At 44.7% G+C, this 19,587-nt stretch overlaps 1 protein-coding gene across 3 annotated transcripts in view; it reads right to left on the bottom strand.

Annotated features, from left to right (window-relative positions):
• Window positions 1-19,587, bottom strand: part of DOT1L (DOT1 like histone lysine methyltransferase) — a 1,510,259-nt gene that overhangs the window by 213,736 nt on the left and 1,276,936 nt on the right. For all 3 annotated transcript variants that reach the window (XM_069649513.1, XM_069649515.1, XM_069649514.1), the window contains one exon: window positions 2,535-2,605. In XM_069649513.1, the coding sequence (XP_069505614.1) occupies window positions 2,535-2,605 (71 nt within the window). The remainder of the gene's footprint in view (window positions 1-2,534; window positions 2,606-19,587) is intronic.

Below are 19,587 nucleotides of genomic sequence, written 5' to 3'. Positions count from 1 at the left end.
CGTCGAGTCGATCGACCGATGCGTCGAGGAACCCTTCGACAACGGCGTCGATGGCACTGATCCGTGCTTCGAAGGAATCTTCGACGACGGCGTCGAAGATGGTGCCTTCTTACCCGATGGCTCATGGTGCTCTTGGGTGGATTGTTTCGCCGGGTGCTGCGACTCACAGCGTTTTGATTTTTGGGTTTTTCACCCGGGGTATCACCCTCAGCTGTCTTCGAAGAGGTCGAGGCCACGTTCTCGAAGACGCTTAACATTTTCTTTCTGAATTCCTCCCTTCAGCTTGAGAACTGTGTTTAGTGGGACAGGAGACCCTTTCTGGGGACACAGAAGACAACAAGGAAGGGGACCTTCAACGTCTCTTTTTTGAGTGTCTTGATCTCGACGAATGGTGGGAGCTACTTCGAGATCTAGAATGGGAATGTTTTCGACAGCGAGGAGACGAATGCCTAGACTCAGCCGACGAAACTGTCGAGGAGGTTTTGACTGATTTACCTCTCTCAAGCTTCCCCTTGCGCTCCTTCAAGGATTTCGCCGTCATGGACATGCAGTCCTCACACTCTGAACAATGGTGCTCGGATCCCAAGCACCACAAGCAGATCCTGTGTGAATCCGTTATCGACATTTTTTTACCGCAGTCTCGACATTTCTTGAAGCCGGATCGCAGCATTGTCGGTTCCGATGAATAAGCCATCGAGAACGATAAGGTATATTCGAGTAGATATAGTTAGTTATCCTGACTGAACTGAGCAACGACGTTCCAAGGCTCCATGAAGTGCGGAAAAACAGAACTGAGCAACGAACGCAGCGCGTGGCTATTTATGGGCATGGTGACGTCGGCGCCGATACGGTGGCCGTGGAAGGATATCGACTCGGCGGACGTCGACGCGCAGCGCCCTCTACAGAAAAAAATTCCGAGGCCAGCAAGCTGGAAATGTATTATCAAAGATGAGGAATACGGCGGAGGACACAATCCCTTTGAAATAGGAGTTGGAGCTTGTATCCCAAGGGATAGTTTTATAGAGTCTTACCTGCTGGTAGACTTTAGGAAAATGCCCCTAACAGGGAGAACCGGCGAGGAGGCCTTCACACCCAAAGGCAATTCTTGTTGGTGCTGGGAGACAGTCACCCCAGGAGCCGAGGCCAAATCCCATAGAAGTGCAAGAGTGTTCCCCAACCTATTATGGCAATCTGGTGCGTCCCATTGCAGAAGACGCCGAAGCTGTCTTTGCCGAGGACTTGGTGAAGATGACAAGTTTCTTCAAGTAGAAGTTCTCCAAATTCTCTGGGGTCAACGACTGGGTAGGGACTGAACTGTGGCACCACTTCTGAAGAGTCTTTGGAACGATGCCCCTAAGGGTCATGACTTATCCCAGTGTTTTTAATTCATATCCTATCTTGTGGGAGATGCAACTTGGGAGAGGTACTCCACACTGCACAACCTTGACCGAGACTAGGCAACCTCACCCGACTCCTTGTGGAGATAGGTGAAGAGTTTAGTCACCCTTTCCCAGAGGGCTTTGCAGTGTATGGATTGGCATGACGCGCAATAGTTGACTTTGTGTTTCTCCCCCAATTAGTATAGACCTATTCAATGTGAATCCAAAAATCAACATCTGTCTGCCTCCTTCCAGGCAAGGTTTGAAACCGTAGACCTTAGCTGGGTTGGGCTTTTTCTTGTCAATTTAACAAAGTAGCAGGTTACTGAAGCATATAAAGTGAGCAGAAAAAAGCAACCAAGGTCACAGGATGCAGCACCTCGATATATACTACGACATATGTCATTTAGGTGTGGGGCGAATAGAGGCGTTAGGCCGAGCTGACACAGATATGCACCATAAGTTTACAAAGATTAGCTGCGCTGCGGATGGGTTCATCATAGAAGTGGAATCTGTATGAGGAAGGACTCCATTAGAATGTGTTAATACTTGTACAGGCTCCCAATGTTAAACGTCATGTCTCCAGTCACTCTCCATAGTTTATGTTGTTTCGATACATAAAATGCCACCTTCCTGTTATATGTCACAAAAATCAAATAATGTTCTTATGTGAAGGCACATCAGAATAGGACTGCCTCTGCATTCGTTAAGTCATTGCTTTTTGAAATGTCAACCTATTTTTTTAATACACAAAATAAAATAAAAATTGAGGCATGACAAAGATAAAGAAGACAGCAAGCTCAACCAACACCCCTTTCGCAAAGCGTTGCAAGAACAGGTCATGTGTTTTTACCTGTATTCTGCCACCACTCCTATATTGTCTGTACAAGTTAGATTAAAACCAACCTTATCAAAAACTTGACTCGTGGAAAGTAGTCCAAAGAGCAATACTGGAATCTCAACACATCATTTTTAACTCTCTGCCAGCCACCACACTGCTCAACCTATTAATGAGTGCAAATTCTAGGGGCCCAACCTGTTGGTAGGAAAGGAATTTATGTGCGATAGGCTGGCAAAAAAGGTTGGATGCGCTTGCATGAATACTGATGCATGACATTGCGTGCTACAGCATTTAAGGATTCTTTTTTTGCCTACCTTTTTTGCTTTCAACCTTTTGTGGAGTCTCTCGGCTTTCCAAAGATATAGTTGCAATTTTCCTCTCAATCCTAACAAGAGTAGAGAAGGTTACTTGGGATGCGTTTCAGAATACATAGCAGTTAACAGATGCCTATACATCCAATACCGAGCGCAACATGTTTTGGCACAGAAATAAATGTTGCCAGATGCTCAAGAATGGACACAGTTTCTCTTAAATCAAATAAAGAACATGTTCAGCATGTGTGGTATCTCAAGAGCTTCCTAACTTACAAAAAAAGTAAATAAACCATTAACTAGTGAGCCTGCCTCTGTGCTGTGAAAAGCGTGTTCACTTCTAGGGCCATCTGAATGATCACTATTGTCAAGCAACAACTGTGAACTATCAATCTATTTAGTCTCCTAACAATGTTCTTGTTGGGCTCTCATAACAGTGGTAATTGATTTTTTGACAAAAGTCCTGTTTTCATTCTCCATAATAACAGACCCCCATAAGGAGAGACTACCTACAAAATAGTTCCGTCTCAATGCTGATAAATAAAGCCTCTCTGTAGGGTCACTTCTAGCATGAGAAGGGAGTTCAATCTACGTATCACCACTAAGGGTCCTAGCTGTCAATAGCTGAAAGTGTAATTCTCCCACTCATTTTATGTTTGACTTTTCTCCGAGCACCCTGATTTGAGGAGAGTAATTTAATCGGCAAGCCCAGTCAGTCACTAAGACTTCTCTATGGAGAAGCCTCCCAATTGAACAATCTTCAGAAAATGGCTGAAGACCAGTGGGTCTCAACCTGTTAGGCAAAGTTTGTATGCAGTACCCTTTGGGACCACTACACACAACTAGGACTACAGGTGTAAGCAAAACCAACCTTTGGTATAAGACTGTACTACATAGTTTTGGTAGCGGAGCTGAACAGCCAGGCTTATCTCAAGAGTGAATGTGAGCTGTAAGGATGTTACACAGAGGTCTACAATCACAAGTGTTTAAATAAACTTGTACACTCAAGGTTTCTCTGATAAATACTTATTAATTTATCTGTCAGTTATAAAACATTCATAAGGAGGCAATTATATATCACACGCAAATAAACGTCAACACTATTTTAGAAATACTTTTCAAGAGGAGTAAAAGGCAAAGATGATTAGAACATGAAAGGTTACAGTTATTCTTTAGACAGTGCAAATATTTAGAGTTCACCAGAAGAGTCAATTCAATAAGCTAGGCCGAAGTCAATGGGCTAAAGTATTGGATAGGATAAAGCAGTTCTGGTAGATAAACGGAAAAGTCTCTGCAAAATTTCTCAGGAATAGTTTGTAGTAAGAAGAATCATATGTTGGGTCACAAGCTGATTAGGCCTGTGAGTTGGGAAAGTTTCAAGCACTTTCACCGTTAGAGGTAAGTGCCCTCAGTCTGATTTTACAGTACCTTTACAAGTGAAGAAAAAGATGCAGCGGATGACCCCTGATCTAGCTGTTCTTGGGCCTCAGTCGTGGGGACCAGGAGGACGTCGGGGGACTCGTGCACTGCACTGGGACTGGTCAAAAAGCTGGCAACTGGCAAATCTTTAATTCCGGTAGCTGTAGAACAGCACACAAGCTGGTGTCCCTCTCCCTGGTTATTCGGGTTCCTGCAGAACTATGAGGAAAATGCAACCAGCTCCGAGATTGGTATCCAGGTGGCTTAGTGTCGAGTTGACTGGTCCCAAGAACTCAAAGGGAGAAGACGTCCTTGCAGGGCTTCTCTGTCGAGATGGACTTGGCGATTCGGACCTGCAGCAGAGTTTCATCGGACAAACCAACGTTCCAGGAGTTGCAGCAGGCGTCCTCTTCAAGCTTGTCTTCGGTTCTTTAGTTCCAGTGGCCGACTGCCTTCCAAGCCAAGAGACTCCTTTTATTCAGTTCTCTCCCATTCATTCCAGCCTAGCTAGCCGGACAGCCAATCACCACAGAGTGCATTTACGTCTCCTAGGAGTCTAAGCACAGGGAGTTTCGGGCACCTCTGTCACTTACTGCCCACCCGACACTCAGGCGCCAGAGGGGGTCTTCCCTCATGAAGCCCGCCAAAGGCGAAGGAACCAAACAGTTTGGCGCGCAGAGACAACTCTAGAAGGACCTTTCAAAAAATAAAAATGGCAAAAAAGACGACTGGGACCCGTTTAAACAAAGGAGGCTCAGACGCCATCTTGAAAAACACGGCTCCCGCCATGTAACGCTACCAGTGTTCGTGGTTGGGAAAAATCATGATATTTTGATACTGGGTAACCCTTCCAGCACTCTATTGTAAGATCGGGTGCGCTGGGTCTAGGAATTTAAAAAGACTAGTAAAGTCAATTTCAGTTTACTTACTCTGGGAAACAGTAGTGTATCCCAAAGAAGGTATTTAAACCTTGGGAAAGCTTGAAAAGGTTTCCCTGTGCCACTGCACTGAGGGTGCTGTGTGACACACATGAAAAGATGATGCCTATGGGGTTGGTTAGATGCCATAATCAAAGAAAACACAAGAGTAAAACACATTTCAAAACGCATGAGAGAGTGGGGGAAAAAAACGCATGAGAGAGTGGGGGAAAAAAAGGTCCCACTCTCTCCAGGTAAAAAATCAAGTCCTCAAAAATCCAGCTGAGAGTTAGCCCACGGACACAAAGCTCCGGGTCACTTCACTAGATAACCATGTTTAAGTGGAGAATGAAACTATGGTGCAGTATTGATCATGTATGATTACAAAGATGAGTAAGTGTAATAAGGTTAAGATGGGGAAGAAAGTTGAGAAAACAGGTACAAGAGTAGAATTCTTTGGGCAAAAAGCGAGAGCTGATCTAGTCATTCTTAACAGGAAATTAACTGCCACAAAGTGAAGCAAGAAAGGGTGAGACAGGGGGAGACCAAAAAAAAAAGAACAGAAGAAGTCAAGAAAAAGGTAGGGGTTCCTTCAGAAAAATAGACATATTTGGCAAAGCAAACGGCTGAACTTGAAGCATACAGACAGCACAACATTTTAATAAATACTGCATTAAAAGAAATGAATAAATGAACAGTCTGAATTACAAAACTATCAGTATGTTCTGCACCTACTAAGTTCTAAAAAATCCTCTTTGGTGTTGCTAATTAAGGAAAACGGTGCTTGCTACTGAAGAACAGAAGCAGACGTTAAAAAAATGGATCAGGAAGACTGAATTATTGCATCTAAACAATTACCACTCGTGCAGTAGCATTACTTACTTCAATTTGATTATTTGTATTTGTTACCCAATATGCAGTCTTTTCCCAGTCATTTATAGAAGGGTCTGGTGAAAAGTTCTAAATGTATGGTAATGGTAAATTACTTTCCCTCATTGTACTCCATGACACGGAAAACAAAGAGGACTCGGCGACAGAGGAAGAAATCTCGCATTTCTCACTCCCAGTGACAAAGAGGATACATTGCAGGTCACGCGCAACCCTTGCTAGGTATTTTAACCCTTTACAGGCATTTTACCTCACCAAACGCACCATCACCACGCTCCCCGGCACTGAGAGCCAGCTCCACCCCCAACCCCACTGACTGCCCTCACCGCATACTATTGGTGATCCAGGTCACAAGACCCAGAACACCATATTTGAAGGTTTTGCCCCAGGGCAGTCTTGCCAGCACAGCCAGTGAAGGGCGCTTCCCCTCCCTGTTTGCCTGGTGCCGTAGCACTGCCAGAAAAGGGCGCTTCCCCTCTCCGTTTGCCTGGTGCACTAAGACTGCCAGCTAAGGGCGCTTCCCCTCCAAAACTCCCCACTGTTTATATTTTGCCACACTTGCATTTTCTTCCAAGAATATTCCAAAGGTAGGTTTGCCCCTGTGATTCTCCCCACTGCTGTATTTCACCACAAATGCCTAGCGCCTCCCAGTGCGTTCCAATTTGCAATTCCGACACTGAATCTGGCCGTTTATAATTTTGCCACACCTACATTCTGCTTCTCAGTGTCCCAAATGTGGGGTTGTTGCATTCAATCTCGCCTGTTAAATCCTGCCACACGTTTGACATCCACATTACTTTAACTACACCTTACCCTAAACATACATCACCCTCCGCCCGAGCGCCACCACCCACAGAATTCAGCGGACACCCATGTGAAATTCTGTCCAGCTGTTCACATAGCTTGACTCTTGATAATTTGACACAGCACCCATCCTCACGCCTGATAATTTGAGCTGCTGTTAGGGACCTAGTCAGTCCTTACCTACCTTCGATTAGGCTATAAATGCATAGGCATTTTACCTCTCCTCTCACGACTTCTCAACTCAGACTACGGTCTTCCAAAGGGCGTTCATCCTCACCATGCTTAGAGGCCATACCAATGGCAGCAGGCGCTATACAAACAACATTTATGGAACATATTTAAAACAGCACCAAGAGGCAGACAATATTTTCTGCCAAACAGATCCAGATATCTCAGTTGACCAGATTCCAGACATCAAAGTACTGGGTGTGCTCATTGTCCCCCATCGGGGACAATTTAAGGAATGTTAGGAAAGATTTACATTTTGGAACTTTCCCGCCATAGATCTCTATGGCTCCCAGTGGTTTAGGGGATTACGTACACAATCCTCTGCATTGTCCACAAGGCCTTCTGGGGCTTGAGGCCTCTATACCTTCAAATCTCTCTTTCTAAATATCTCCCTTCTCGAGCTCTTCACTCATCCGCCTCCAACTCCCTCAGTGTCAGTTGCTTCTCTGAGCAACGAGTTGGTGGGAGATTTTTCTTCAGCTGGGGCCTCCCTCTGGAACAGCCTCCCTGCCTCCCTGAAACATCTCCGGTTCCGGAAGCACCTCAAAACCTTTCTCTTTGCTTCTGATTTATCTCCTCCTCTCCCCGGTTGACTTCCTGGCTGAAACTGCACTTGTCACCTGGCCATCCCCTGACATCAGTGCCCAGGTCCCCTCCCCTGCCAGTCGCACATCTGCACTGCCTTCCTGGCAACCCCCGCACTTAGGGACTGATGTCTGTATCCCTACCGTCCCACTACCAGCACTTGACACCTGATGCCTGCACTTACCCCTGCACTTGCCACCTGCTGGCCTTACTTTTATTTATTGTTATTTATTCTATTTTCCCATGTACTGCACTGGCCCCTCCCCCCACCCCCCCAAACTTCCCCACCCCACTTCCCATGGACGTTCTACATGCCAAATCAGATCATATCATTTATCAATACCCTTTCCTTTTGCTTGCCCTGACTTATTTGTTATGTAAAGCAATCTGCTTTACTTCTTTTGCCTGTTTTGCTCATTCCTATGGGGAACCTGAAAAGTCCCTGTTAGGGGAGTTTTCCTGAAGTCCCACTTGGAGGTAAGACTTTAGTAAGCTATGCCACTGGTTTGTAGATTCCCCCAACTCTTATTATCAGTCTGTGCTACTCAGAGACCTTGGTAGAGTGGAAGAGCATTCAGGGTTATCTTAAGGGGAGGATGTAGCTGTAGGTAAGTACAATGAACCTAGCTAGTAATGCATATCAAAGAAACACATTTATATTAAAATATAGATATTTACACAAGAGTCACTGTTAAAAACTTAGCACAATAAACAAACACACATAGGTATACATCACAATACTTTCAAAAGGCCACTTCTTAGTTGGTAATTGCTGAACGCGCACAACTGTTACAGGATTTTAACAGGTCTACCGTGCTATCGGTAATAACACACCCACAAATACCTATGTGAACCAGTTTGGCTTGTACCAGTTCAAGGTCATGCCCTTTGGAGTAAAGAATACATATGCCACATTCCAGAGAATGGTTAACCATGTTCAGAATGGGTTAGAGAACTTATGCATTGCATACTTGGATGACATTGCTGTGTTCAGTCCTACCTAGGCAGAATATCTTGACCACCTGGGAGATATGCTGCAGGTCCTTCAACAGGCCAATCAGACCATCAAAGCAAGTAAATGCCAAGTTGGTCAGAGTAAAGTGGTCTACCTTTGTCATGAGGTAAGAGGAGGGGAGATTAAGCCCTTACCCAGCTAAGTACAGGGCGTACAAGACTGGGCCACTCCAACTACTCAAACTCAAGTTAGAGCCTTCTTAGTACTTACTGGTTCATACAGGAACTTCATTGAGAACTATTGGACCACAGCCTTCCCTCTGAATACTGTATCCTTTCCAAAGTACCCTAAAAAAGCTAAGTAGAATGAGGAATGTGAAAAAGCCGTAGAGGGGCTGAAAGATGCCCTTTGTAAAGCTCCAGTGCTGAGAGCTACAGATTATACTCCAACCTTCTTAGCTCAGACGGATGCTTCCAACACAGGGATAGGAGCAGTCTTGAGTCACTTTGATAGCAAAGGCAGGGAACACCCCATCTGCTTTATTTGTAGAAAATTAAAAGATAGGAAAACAAGGTGAGCAACCATTGAACGTGAATGTTTTTCTATTGTAGGGGAACTGAAGAAGTTCAGACCATACCTCTATGGAACTACTTTCAAGATTCAAATTGACAAACAACCCTTAAGGTGGCTGATGCAGATGAAAGGAGAAACCCAAAACAGCTCAGGTGGTCCATAAGCCTACAAAGCTTTGACTTTACTATTGAGCACAGGTCAGGTACCCAAAATAAGAATGCTGATGGTCTCTCCAGAAAGTATGACCGACTGGATCAAGAGAGCCATCCAGGAATGGATTAGCTCCTCCTGTCCCCAGTCGGGGGGCGGGGGTGGTGGTCAGTGTTAGTGAGATGTAGCATATTTATGCTTCATCCTCTCTCCTAGAGAGATCCCAGCCATTTTTGCTGGACTTCAACCTTTTTCTGAAATCCTGAATGAGTGGAGCCTTTTTCCACTCATTCATTCTCATGGACCTGTCTTTTGGAACTGTATTCTTTGTACTTCACCTGCCCTATGGAGTCTATCTTCTCCATAACTCTTAAAGGCATCTTTATTTCACTATTGCAGCACACAGCTTCTTATTGGCAGTGTTGATAGGGGCCCTTATGGTCATCCAATGAGATGCTTTCCCTTATGCTAGAGTTTATTCATTTCATTTGTAAAGCGCACAAACAACCCAGAGGCATTGAGGCGCTGTTGCAGATACAGGTTATTTAATACAGGTTATTGACAATAAGTTTTAACATACATTCACTTTGAGCAGTGCACAGCAGTGGTTCAGTTTAGGCAAACGGATGTGTTTTTTAGTGCTTTTTACAGAACACCCAGTAAGATTTATCTGCCATCAGTGACTGGGGACGGGGTTCCACTTTTTGAAAGCGATGCAGGGGAAACTTGAGCCACCTGCTTTTATTCATTTAACTTTGGGGAGGAGTAGGACGTTCCTAAGGATGTTCTGGTAGGTCTAGTGGAGTGAGAGGTTACTATTATTTGGGAAAGGTATGGGGGGCTGTGTTGGATAGGCACTTATGGGTGATGGACAGGGTTTTGAAGATGACGCGTTCTTGGATGGGCATCCAGTGTGCCTCTTTTCTAGCAGTTCAGATATGTTCCCTTCTGGGAATGTTCAGTGCTGCGCGAGTGCATTATTTTGTATTACTTGTAGTTTTTAGATGTTTCTAGAGGAGGTACCCGCAAAAAGGACATTACAGTAATCAATCATCATTGTTAGGAAGCTTTTTTTGTTGTAGAGGAAGGGTCTGGCATGGTTTAGTACTTTGGTGGGGTAGGCTGTGAATGAGGCAATGGCGTTCACCTGACGGGACATTGTAAGGGTAGCCCTCAAGTGCACCCCTAGGGTATTTACAGATGCTGAGACTGGGATGAATGTGTCGACTTGAAAGGTGGTGTATTGTTCATTGAGATTTTAGAGCTGTAGGGGGTCTGACAAGCAAGATTTCGGTTTTGTCACTGTTCAGTAACTACAGTACTTAATGATAAAGAGCTACTTGGTATCACTCCTAAATCCTTATAGTCCGAGAGTTTGGCTCAAACCACCTTATGTGGAGTGCCAAAGGGATACCTAGTATCCCCCTTCTCTCTGCTCCTGTGACTTTTTAGTCACACAGACAATCTCCTAGTTATGGCTGGTGGCATTGGATGTGTTCTGCCAACTATTGTGTAGTTTTTGTACTGCAGGCTATGTCCATAGCCTAGACAGTGCGCAATAGGGGCACCCAAGTACCAACCTGGGGCCTCCCTTCTTTTTTTCGCCATTACTAGCATAATTGTTCTTTGTAAACCCTTCTACCATTCTGGGAAGTTGGCTAGCGCCCTGAGATGGCTGGGCAATGAAGTGTTTCACTTTTTCTTTGGCCATATTGTTATTTGGCTTTCTTCCCGCCTGCTCAGGTCAGTCAAGGCCTTATTTGGAAATACCTTTACCAGGGAAGTGTAAGAGTGTGTGTGTAAGAGTGTGTGTGTAAGAGTGTGTGTAAGTGTGAAAAAGGAGTCAAGGCACTGTCTACATAACATTCTCATTCCTGCGCTGCTAGGAATCTATAGGGCACAGGCAATTGCAGCTGCTATATATCGTGCTGAAATCTGGGACCATTGTATGATTAAATCCATGACAAACGGAAAACATTTTTTAAAGTCAGCTTTAGGCCCATAAAAGACCAAGTGACTTTGAAACCATTACTTTTCTAGGCACATATTTGTTGATTCAAAGTATAAATTAGCTCTAACAAATATTGTAAATTACACAAACATTTTATCTATTCCCTGGTTCAAATACATTAAAGATTTGCTAGGTTTATTGAACCTGGAACATTATTGGGCAAATCGATAGGCTATTACCCAAACTACCAGGCAGGAAATCCTGGATGCCTACCAAGATTTTACTACCAAACAACTTATTAGCAAGTGCCTATGCTTGTAGACTGGCTATGCCTACTTGCTAATTAGGCATGGGTATAATATTTTGGAAGACTACCTATGCCTTATCCCAAGTCCGATCGTCGGGGTACTTTACCAATGTCAGGGTCCAGAGAGTTAGTGCTACGTCTGATTGCTGTCCATTTTGTCCAGGGAAAATTGAGACTGCAGCATTTTCTTTTTCAGTGCCCTTTGTATGCGGATATTCGCAAAACAAATGTAAAATTATACGTTGCAAACAGAGGCTTAAGATCAATGTTGGTAGCTGAGGAACTATGCAAAACAGCGAGTGCCAACAGCCTTATATTCTCCATCCTCGAACTACCTTGGTAAAAGCATGGTGTCTAAGGGAGAAGACCCTTAGTACTTTTAGATAAAGGTATTTTACAGGTGCATATTTTATGATTAATTTAACTTTCATGATTTTGTTAATGGTTTGTATTTTGTTGGTAGTGATATTGGATTTGGTGCTTGTACAGTGCCATAGGTTTATGGGTTTATAACAAAAAGTTTAAATTAAAAAGAAATTGTCCCAATCCACATCTTCGGTGCCAGTGTGTTTCTGGGCAGATATGACCAGTGGCTAGCCATAGCTGGATAGCCAGTGGCTGTTTGAATGGTGCACAATGCAGATCCTTTTAATTGGTGGGCTCTCTACCAGCCTGAATCTTGGATAAAAGGAGGACTCCTGCGACTAATCAGTCGTTGGAACCAAAACTTCAAAGAAGAAGAGCAGCCAGCTGACGACCCAAAGATGACCTCTGCAGCTGACCATCAACTCCCAGCACTGTCCTGGTGAAGCTGCTCTTTGGCCTGATCTTAAGAATGCCTTCATTGGTGCTTCAATCCCTGGACCATTGGGAACAGCTCTCTCCTGGGCTGTCACTGTTTTGATAAGAGCCTTGGAACTTGGCAGATCTTCAGCTTGTGGCACAAGTTGCCTGCTCCTGCATATTCAGTCTCACTCCAAGGAAAGCTGTGCTGGGGCTGCGGTATGATCACTTGCTGCCGACCGACCATGGTGACCTTCAATGGATCTGATCATCTTCATGTCTGTGAGGTGTCCCCGTTGGAGGTTGCCATCTCTACTCCAGAAGTCCTCACTTGTCTGTTTGGGTCTTCAACTGGAAGCTACCTGGAATTTATCTTCATCCATCCTGTGAAGTACCCTGAATGGGTCTACTCTTCGACAATCTGCATTTGTCATTGATTTGCGCTTGTATCTTGAAGTTGGACCTGATCGGAAGAAGCCCTCAAACCTGCAACCCCTGGTCCCTCAAACCAACAACCCCTGGACATCCCTCACCCAAACAAAGGATGGAAGATAGTGTCCCCAGTGATTCCCAACCATCGGAAAGATTTACTTTTTGCCACTTTCTCCACAGTTTAGTATGGAATCCCATTCTTTTTGCTGTCATTATCCTGGCCTGACTTTTTGAAGGGAAGTAAAGCCTTCAGCTTCACTTCCCTTTCATTTTTGCTTACATGTAATGGGGAAACTGATCAGTCCTTCAAACTATCAGTACTGGGAAACTAGGCTTCCCTTTTTGATTCTTCCATTTTTAACATTGCACACAGATTCTTGCAATGTCATGCAATGGGGATACTTTTCCATCATCGTAGCGTTTTACACTTTGGAGTTTTGGCTACTTTTATATTTGCATAAAGACAAGCTGGTGCAGCAGATACATTTGTTCATCCTTTTTATGTGCACATTTGTGTTTACCATGTATGGCTAATAAACATGGCCAGTACCCTAGAATGGCTGTTGCACAAGATTTTTGCATGTTTTTTGGCCATATTGTTGTTTGGCCTTCCTCATACCATTGCAGGTCATGAAATCCCTTAGGTCATTTGCTTGCCCAAGAAAGCTGCTGCATTTGCTGACAAGTGTACGTGTTACCCAGGAAGGGGGTAGGTCTGTCTAGTCCCATTCCACATCCGTGGTGTCGGACAGTCTATAAGTGGGGCATAAGTGAAACCAGTGGTTGTCCATGGCTGGACAACCACTAGCTGTTTGAATGGTGCAGATCCTTGCCATTGTTGGGCTTTGACTTACCCCCAGCCTGAATTTTGGCTAAGAAGAGGACTCCTCCAGCCATTTCTTCAGATCATTGTGGGAGCCAAGAATCCCTTGTAGACTAAGATCCCAAGACGACGCATGAAGAGGCCTGGCATCCCTTCCTGCGTCTAGCCGGGTAAAGCCCTGTTGGACTACCTGAACTCCAAAGACCCTGAGGGTTTACTTTAGCCCTTGGACTAGTGGGACCAACTAGTCTTAGTGCCTTCGAGGATCCAGCAGTACTGTGCCTTTGGATGTGTCCCTGGACTACCTAGTGGACTGACTAGCTCTCTCGTGGGCTACCCCGCCAGAAGCGTTGCCGTTCCACAGTTGCACCCAAAACTTTGGTAGTCGCCAGCTTGCGGTACAAGTAACCATGCCACCGAATTTCAGCGTCCCAGCCTGCAGGAATCTTGGCCTAGGAAGATTTCTGCAAGAGTGACTGGAAGGACGCCTGTCGTCGCCTGTGTGCAGAGTCTGTTGCTGGAACTCGCCTTCCCCAGTTCTGTGCAGTGTTCTGAAGATGCCTGCACCAGTGAATCTTCCATTTCTTCATCGCTAGGGATTGCATCTTGCATCTGGACCAGACTGCAAGAATCCTTGCATCTGCAACTCCTGGGCAGCTCTCACTGAAAAATAATGGCGGAAAATCCGACCTCCAGTCCACCCATCAAGTCATCTGGGAAAATCAGAGCCAGGGCGGTAAGTAAATGCAGTGCATCTGGATAAACTTCCATTCCAAAGCCTTTTGTGCATCTAACCTGGGCAGTATTTTCTGAGAGATTAGAACACCATTACTTAAGAAGATATTCAACAATGTTACTACCACCAACACAAGTACATTGGGAATTCACATGTGATCTGGTTCCATCATTGACTGCATTTTATTTACTTACCTCTTTCATTGAATACCTAATTTTTATCAGTTTGTGAACCCAAGGTGAATGTATGCCAAACATTATGCAAAACAAAGGGGGATCTGGGAATCTCTCTACCAGCACGAACACAGCCCAATGACCTGTTCTTAGGTGAATAACCCCTGGGAGAGACTCTACCAAGTCTTTAGCTCACTGTCCCTTTCACAGAGAAGAAATGTCCCCACATATCAGTCTTTGTCCTGCCCAGGGGCAGTCCAGCACCGAAATGCTAGGCAATTCTCCTCTGAACAAGAGAACCAACATCAATCCTATACACGTGTTTCAGCCTTGTTGGGCATCATCTAGACAGAGTGGAGTTTCTTAAGGAGGAGCTGCTCTTTGCCTCTGGCCCTTCGCCGAGGGCTGCCCGGGCAAAGTTGCCCTATCAGAGGCCAGGAAATAGGCTGACCCAGACATGTGGTGGGCAAAACCAATGGAAAAGCAGGTAGAGTGGTGGGAAGGAACAACAGACCAAAACAGATGGACGGAGGAAAGCACAAACGAAAGAAACACTTGCGCTAAATGAAATTCCAATCACCCGTGGCCACGCAGCACTGGAGCACAGAGCAAGATCGGACATGAAGCTCCTGCTCAGTTTTAAAAGTGCTCCAGAGCACATAATATTTTTAAGGCCAAGAAAAACGTGGTGAGCGACAATTAATAGAAAAACCTAGATGCATATAAAGTCGGGGTTGGAAATGTGTTACAATAAACATAATTGTGAAGATTAGCCATGTGTCACATTTAGATAGATCTGTGAAGAATAGCCAACATTAGCTTTTTCATCTTACTGCACTCAGAAGCACATTTGTATTACACTTAGAGGCATTTGTGGGAGAGGCTAGTGTGTTGAGCTTGGAAGAGTGGTGAGGGCGGCCAGTGTATTGCAAATGGAACAAGTGGAGGCAATGTACTAACCACCCTGCTCCCCTCCAACATACCTCCAAAGTACTATACATGCCATATGGACTAGCTAAACTACACATAAAAACACACAAAATAATATTTGCATACAACAAACAATCCCAGACAATGGACCTTAACTCTACGAATACAACAAGCCAGTGCACACAACCATAACTACCAGCCAAACTACATATGAAACACACCCAACAAACATATGCATACAACAAACAACTTAGACACTGGACATTCCCCTTATGGATAAAACAAGCCAGTGAACACAATCAAAACTACCAGCCAAAATACACATGAAACACAATCCAAACAAACATTTAACAATTAAAAAGTGGTTGTTTGAATCGCGTTAGCGATTTTTACAAAATATGCAGGGATCTGGTATACGTGGGCTCGCGTGATACTGAGCATCAGTCAGTTTTCCATTTTCCGGATCGCCAGTAAAACAAATCAAATGAAATCAAGCCTGCGTGGTAGTTCTTTAAGTGAGATTTTGGATCTTCCATTGTTCCGAATCGATCAAAGCATGTTGTACGATTTTCGACATCGTAATTACCGATGAAGATTTTTCTCCACCAATGAACCGCGTCCACCAGGTCTCTTCCTCGTGAAGAGAAGATGAGCAAAGAAAATGGTTTAGGTAGGATGATCTAATGGTTCGGGTTCCAGGACAAGACAGCAAGAGATGTCTAATTTGGTTTTGGTTTCCACAGAAGCGACATTTGTTTGAGTTTGAGAGACCTCTAACTGCCAGAATCTCATTTGTCTACAGAAGGTTGAGGCAAGCTCTTAAAAAGACATTTCTTAATGGTCTGCTCGGGAATTTCTTCAGAAATTCCAGAGTCTGGTTCAGCTTATTTGTGTTCTACGGCAGGTGCGTTGTTAGTTTGTTCTTAGCTGCTGTTTCTAAAGTTTGGATGCAGTCAAGTTAGCCCAGTTTCTTTTTCTTACCTTTGTTGGGTTCTGGATCAGTTCTTCTGAGCTTTGAATCTCCTTCAGTTTTTCCTTAAGGTCTTCTGACCATTGGTTGAGCATTTTGCAGCGTCCCCTGCGATTTCTGCGTTATCATGTTGTATATTAGGGGGCGTTTGTGTAGCAGGCATTTCCTATAAAGCATCTTATTGCATTCAATCGTTCCTTGTAACGACAGCAGGCTTAGTTCACACCTAATCGAAGCCATGGGAGTTGATTTGGGGAGACTGAGGACTGTTCTCCAGAAGTAACCTTCAAGTTTCAGCCACGTTTGTTTAGGTATATACGGCATGGCTTCGGCTCAGTGTGTTACGGATGGCACTACTTTTGCTCTGTAGAAATGTATTGCTGGAGTTAACGATAATCAGCCACATTTTCTGTCGATCGCTTTTGTTTGTGAGGCTAAGTTTCTTATATTTTCTGACAGCACACATTGCATTGGCCTTTCTGTCTTTGAACTGTCAAGGGTGACACCTAGGTACTTGAACACTCACTTTTTCCATTTGGCACCCTTCCAAGTTCCAATTTAGCTTTTCGATTTTCTTGTAGGATTCCTCTGATGACATGATTTTGGTCTTTACCTTATTGATCTCGAATTTGTTTGCGCAGATTTATTTCTGTAGGTTGTCGAGTTGTCTCTGAAGAATGATTGCTGCTTGGTCGATTAAAATCATGTCATCAGCATACAAGAGGCGAGTGTTTTTTACTTGTCCTATTGTCAGTGGGAATGATCTTACACTTCATTCTGTGTTTTTGAAGTCTCCGAAGTATGCCAGAAAAAGTGCTGGCGCGAGAGGACACCCTTGTTTTAACACTTCTCGATGTAGGTATCTCGGCTGATAGTAAGCCCTGTTGGCTCGGACGCCCTCTCATCCTGGTCTCTGTATGTAGGGCTTTTATCGGGTCTAGAATTTCTGGAGGACATTTCTAAGCAAACAATTTGTTCCAGAGTATTCCTCGAGCAACCTGGTTGAATGTTTGGGTTAGGTCGATGAAGGCTATGAAGACCCTGAGGCTCCCTTCCATGATCCAACTCTTGAGAATACGCAGCAGCATAATATTAGCCGTAGTTGAGATATTTTTGGTGAAACCTGCCTGAAAAAGGTCCGCACAAGGGGCGTGGCTTGCCCATGCTTGAAATCATGTTAGCAGTTGGTAGCTGAATACCTTCCGGATTACATCTGGTAGTGCAATCGGGCGGTAATTGCTCGGATCGTTTTTGTTGCCCTTTTTGAAGCTGGGGACAACTGTTGACAGTGTCCATGATGATGGAATTTTCTTGAGTTCGGCGCATCTCTTTTTTAAACCTGTTTTTTTTTTATAACATACAGAAATCAACAAGAATCAGAAAACCATCCAGGGCACTATTCCACCCAGTCCCTCCCCACACTCACACAACTTCCCACCTGTGCCTGAATCCATTATAGGACCCAGACTCCAGTACATAACCCAGTTAAGACCGTCCTTGGGAGCCCACCCCGCCGCTGGGGCATTGTCTATAAGTTCCATCCTGATCTCATGTCAGGTCCGGTATCCCCCCCGGAGGGGCCGAATTGCCAGTTAAATCCGTCATTTTACAGGATTGTCTGGAGAGGAGTGCCCCCGGTGTGCCGCAGGGACACTTCCCGCTGGTCCATCGATATCCTGCTTGGCAGGGCTTGGGGTTCGCTCCTCATACATGAAGTTCCTGAAAGCAGTCCAGTAGTCCTTAGGCCTACACTGCATAGGGACCATTGAGGCAAACTGTGTTTCTCTTTGTTCGCAGGTTGTCATAACATTGAGCCAGTGTTGAAAAGTGGGAGGCCTAATGGCACCCCAAAACTGAGCAATGAGCGATCTAGCCACAACAGAGGCCATACCCACCAACCGCTTCCCACTACTAGCACCTTCTTCCACGAGCGAGAGTAGCCAGATCTCAGGAGATAGTGGCAAAGCAATGTCTAGTATTTTAGCCACAGTTTCTGCTATCCTTACCCATAGAGGCTGAATTAGAGGGCAACCCCAGGTTACGTGAAGGAAATCTGCATCAATCTGATTGCATCTCTTACAGTGTGAAGACCTGTGTGCGTAAAGCTTATTCAACCAAAGTGGAAAGAAGTATACCTGATGAAGGAATGTAAAGTTTGTTTTGTTTTATTCGTATTTATATAGCACACAACAGCCCAAGGACATTGTGGCACTTGTTACAGTACAAAGCTTAGTTACATGGTCATTAGCAATATATATAAAGGTTGCAATATAGTTATAGTCATTAGCAGTATATATACAGGTTACAATATAGTTATATTGCATTTGTGTTATATTACAATATACATGGCAGAAGTGGAGGAGGCAGTCCTCCAATTGCTAGTTGAGGAGAGTGGCCTTGAGGTTGTTGCGGAAGACAGAGATGGAAGTTTCAGCTCTAAGGGTGGCAGGGAGTGAGTTCCAGAGTTTCGGTGCAATATAGGAGAAGCCTAGACCTCCCGCTGTGGCTCTCTTTATGCGTGGTATGTGTAGCTGGTTGGTGTACTGAGCTCTGGTGGGGCGAGTGGATGTGGTCCTTGATATTGCTTCAGATAGGTATGCTGGAGCGGTTTTGTTGATGCACCTGTAAGTGATGGTGAGGATTTTCAGAGTAATACGGTCTTTGACCTGGAGCCACCGTGCTTCACGTCTGGCGTGGGATATATGGTCTCTTCTAGGGATGCTCATGGCGGCTCCGAGGGCATTTTTTTGTGTGGTTTGCAGTCTGTGAATGTTTTTGGCGGAGGTGCCAGCTAGAAGGGCATTGCAATAATCGAGTTTGGCTCCTATAGTTGCTCTAGTTATGGCCAAGCGGTTGGGGGTGGATAAGTAGGGTTTAATGGCATTGATGAGTTTGGTGCTGAACGCTGATGCAGAGGCTATGGCGCTGACTTGTTTGTTCGATAGATTTGCATCAATGTGAACACCTAGAGTCTTGACAGAGGATGATACAGAGATGGTTGAGTTGTCTATGTTGAAGTTGTGGTATTGGGGGCTTAGTTTCGATAATGTGTTTGTCTCTCCCGGTTAAGACAGAGGACGTTGATTGCCATCCAAGCTTGGATAGTGGCATAGATGTTGTGAAGGGCCGTGGCGTCTTGGTGATAGAGTCCAGATAGGGGTAAAGTACTTGAGTGTCATCTGCATAGTTTGTATATGTAACACCCATGGAGTCAAGTAGATCGAAGAGGGGTTTTGTGAAGAGGTTATAGAGGGTGGGGCCAGTTTATAGTGGTAGGATCTGCATTAGCTGTGTCCGAGTAGACCTTCATTGCTCTTCCTTCAAGGAAGGAAGTGATCCAGGACGCTGCTTGATTAGAGAAATGGGCTGCATGGGTGAGATGGGTGGTGAGTGTTTGGTGATTTACCAGGTCAAAAGCAGCTGATAGATCGA

The sequence above is a fragment of the Ambystoma mexicanum genome, chromosome 1p (genome assembly GCF_040938575.1).
Source record: "Ambystoma mexicanum isolate Mex_15411 chromosome 1p, UKY_AmexF1_1, whole genome shotgun sequence".
In the NCBI taxonomy this organism is placed as follows: Eukaryota; Metazoa; Chordata; class Amphibia; order Caudata; family Ambystomatidae; genus Ambystoma; species Ambystoma mexicanum.
The sequence above is the reverse complement of the archived record's forward strand: the minus strand, read 5'-3'. Positions and strand labels throughout refer to the sequence as shown.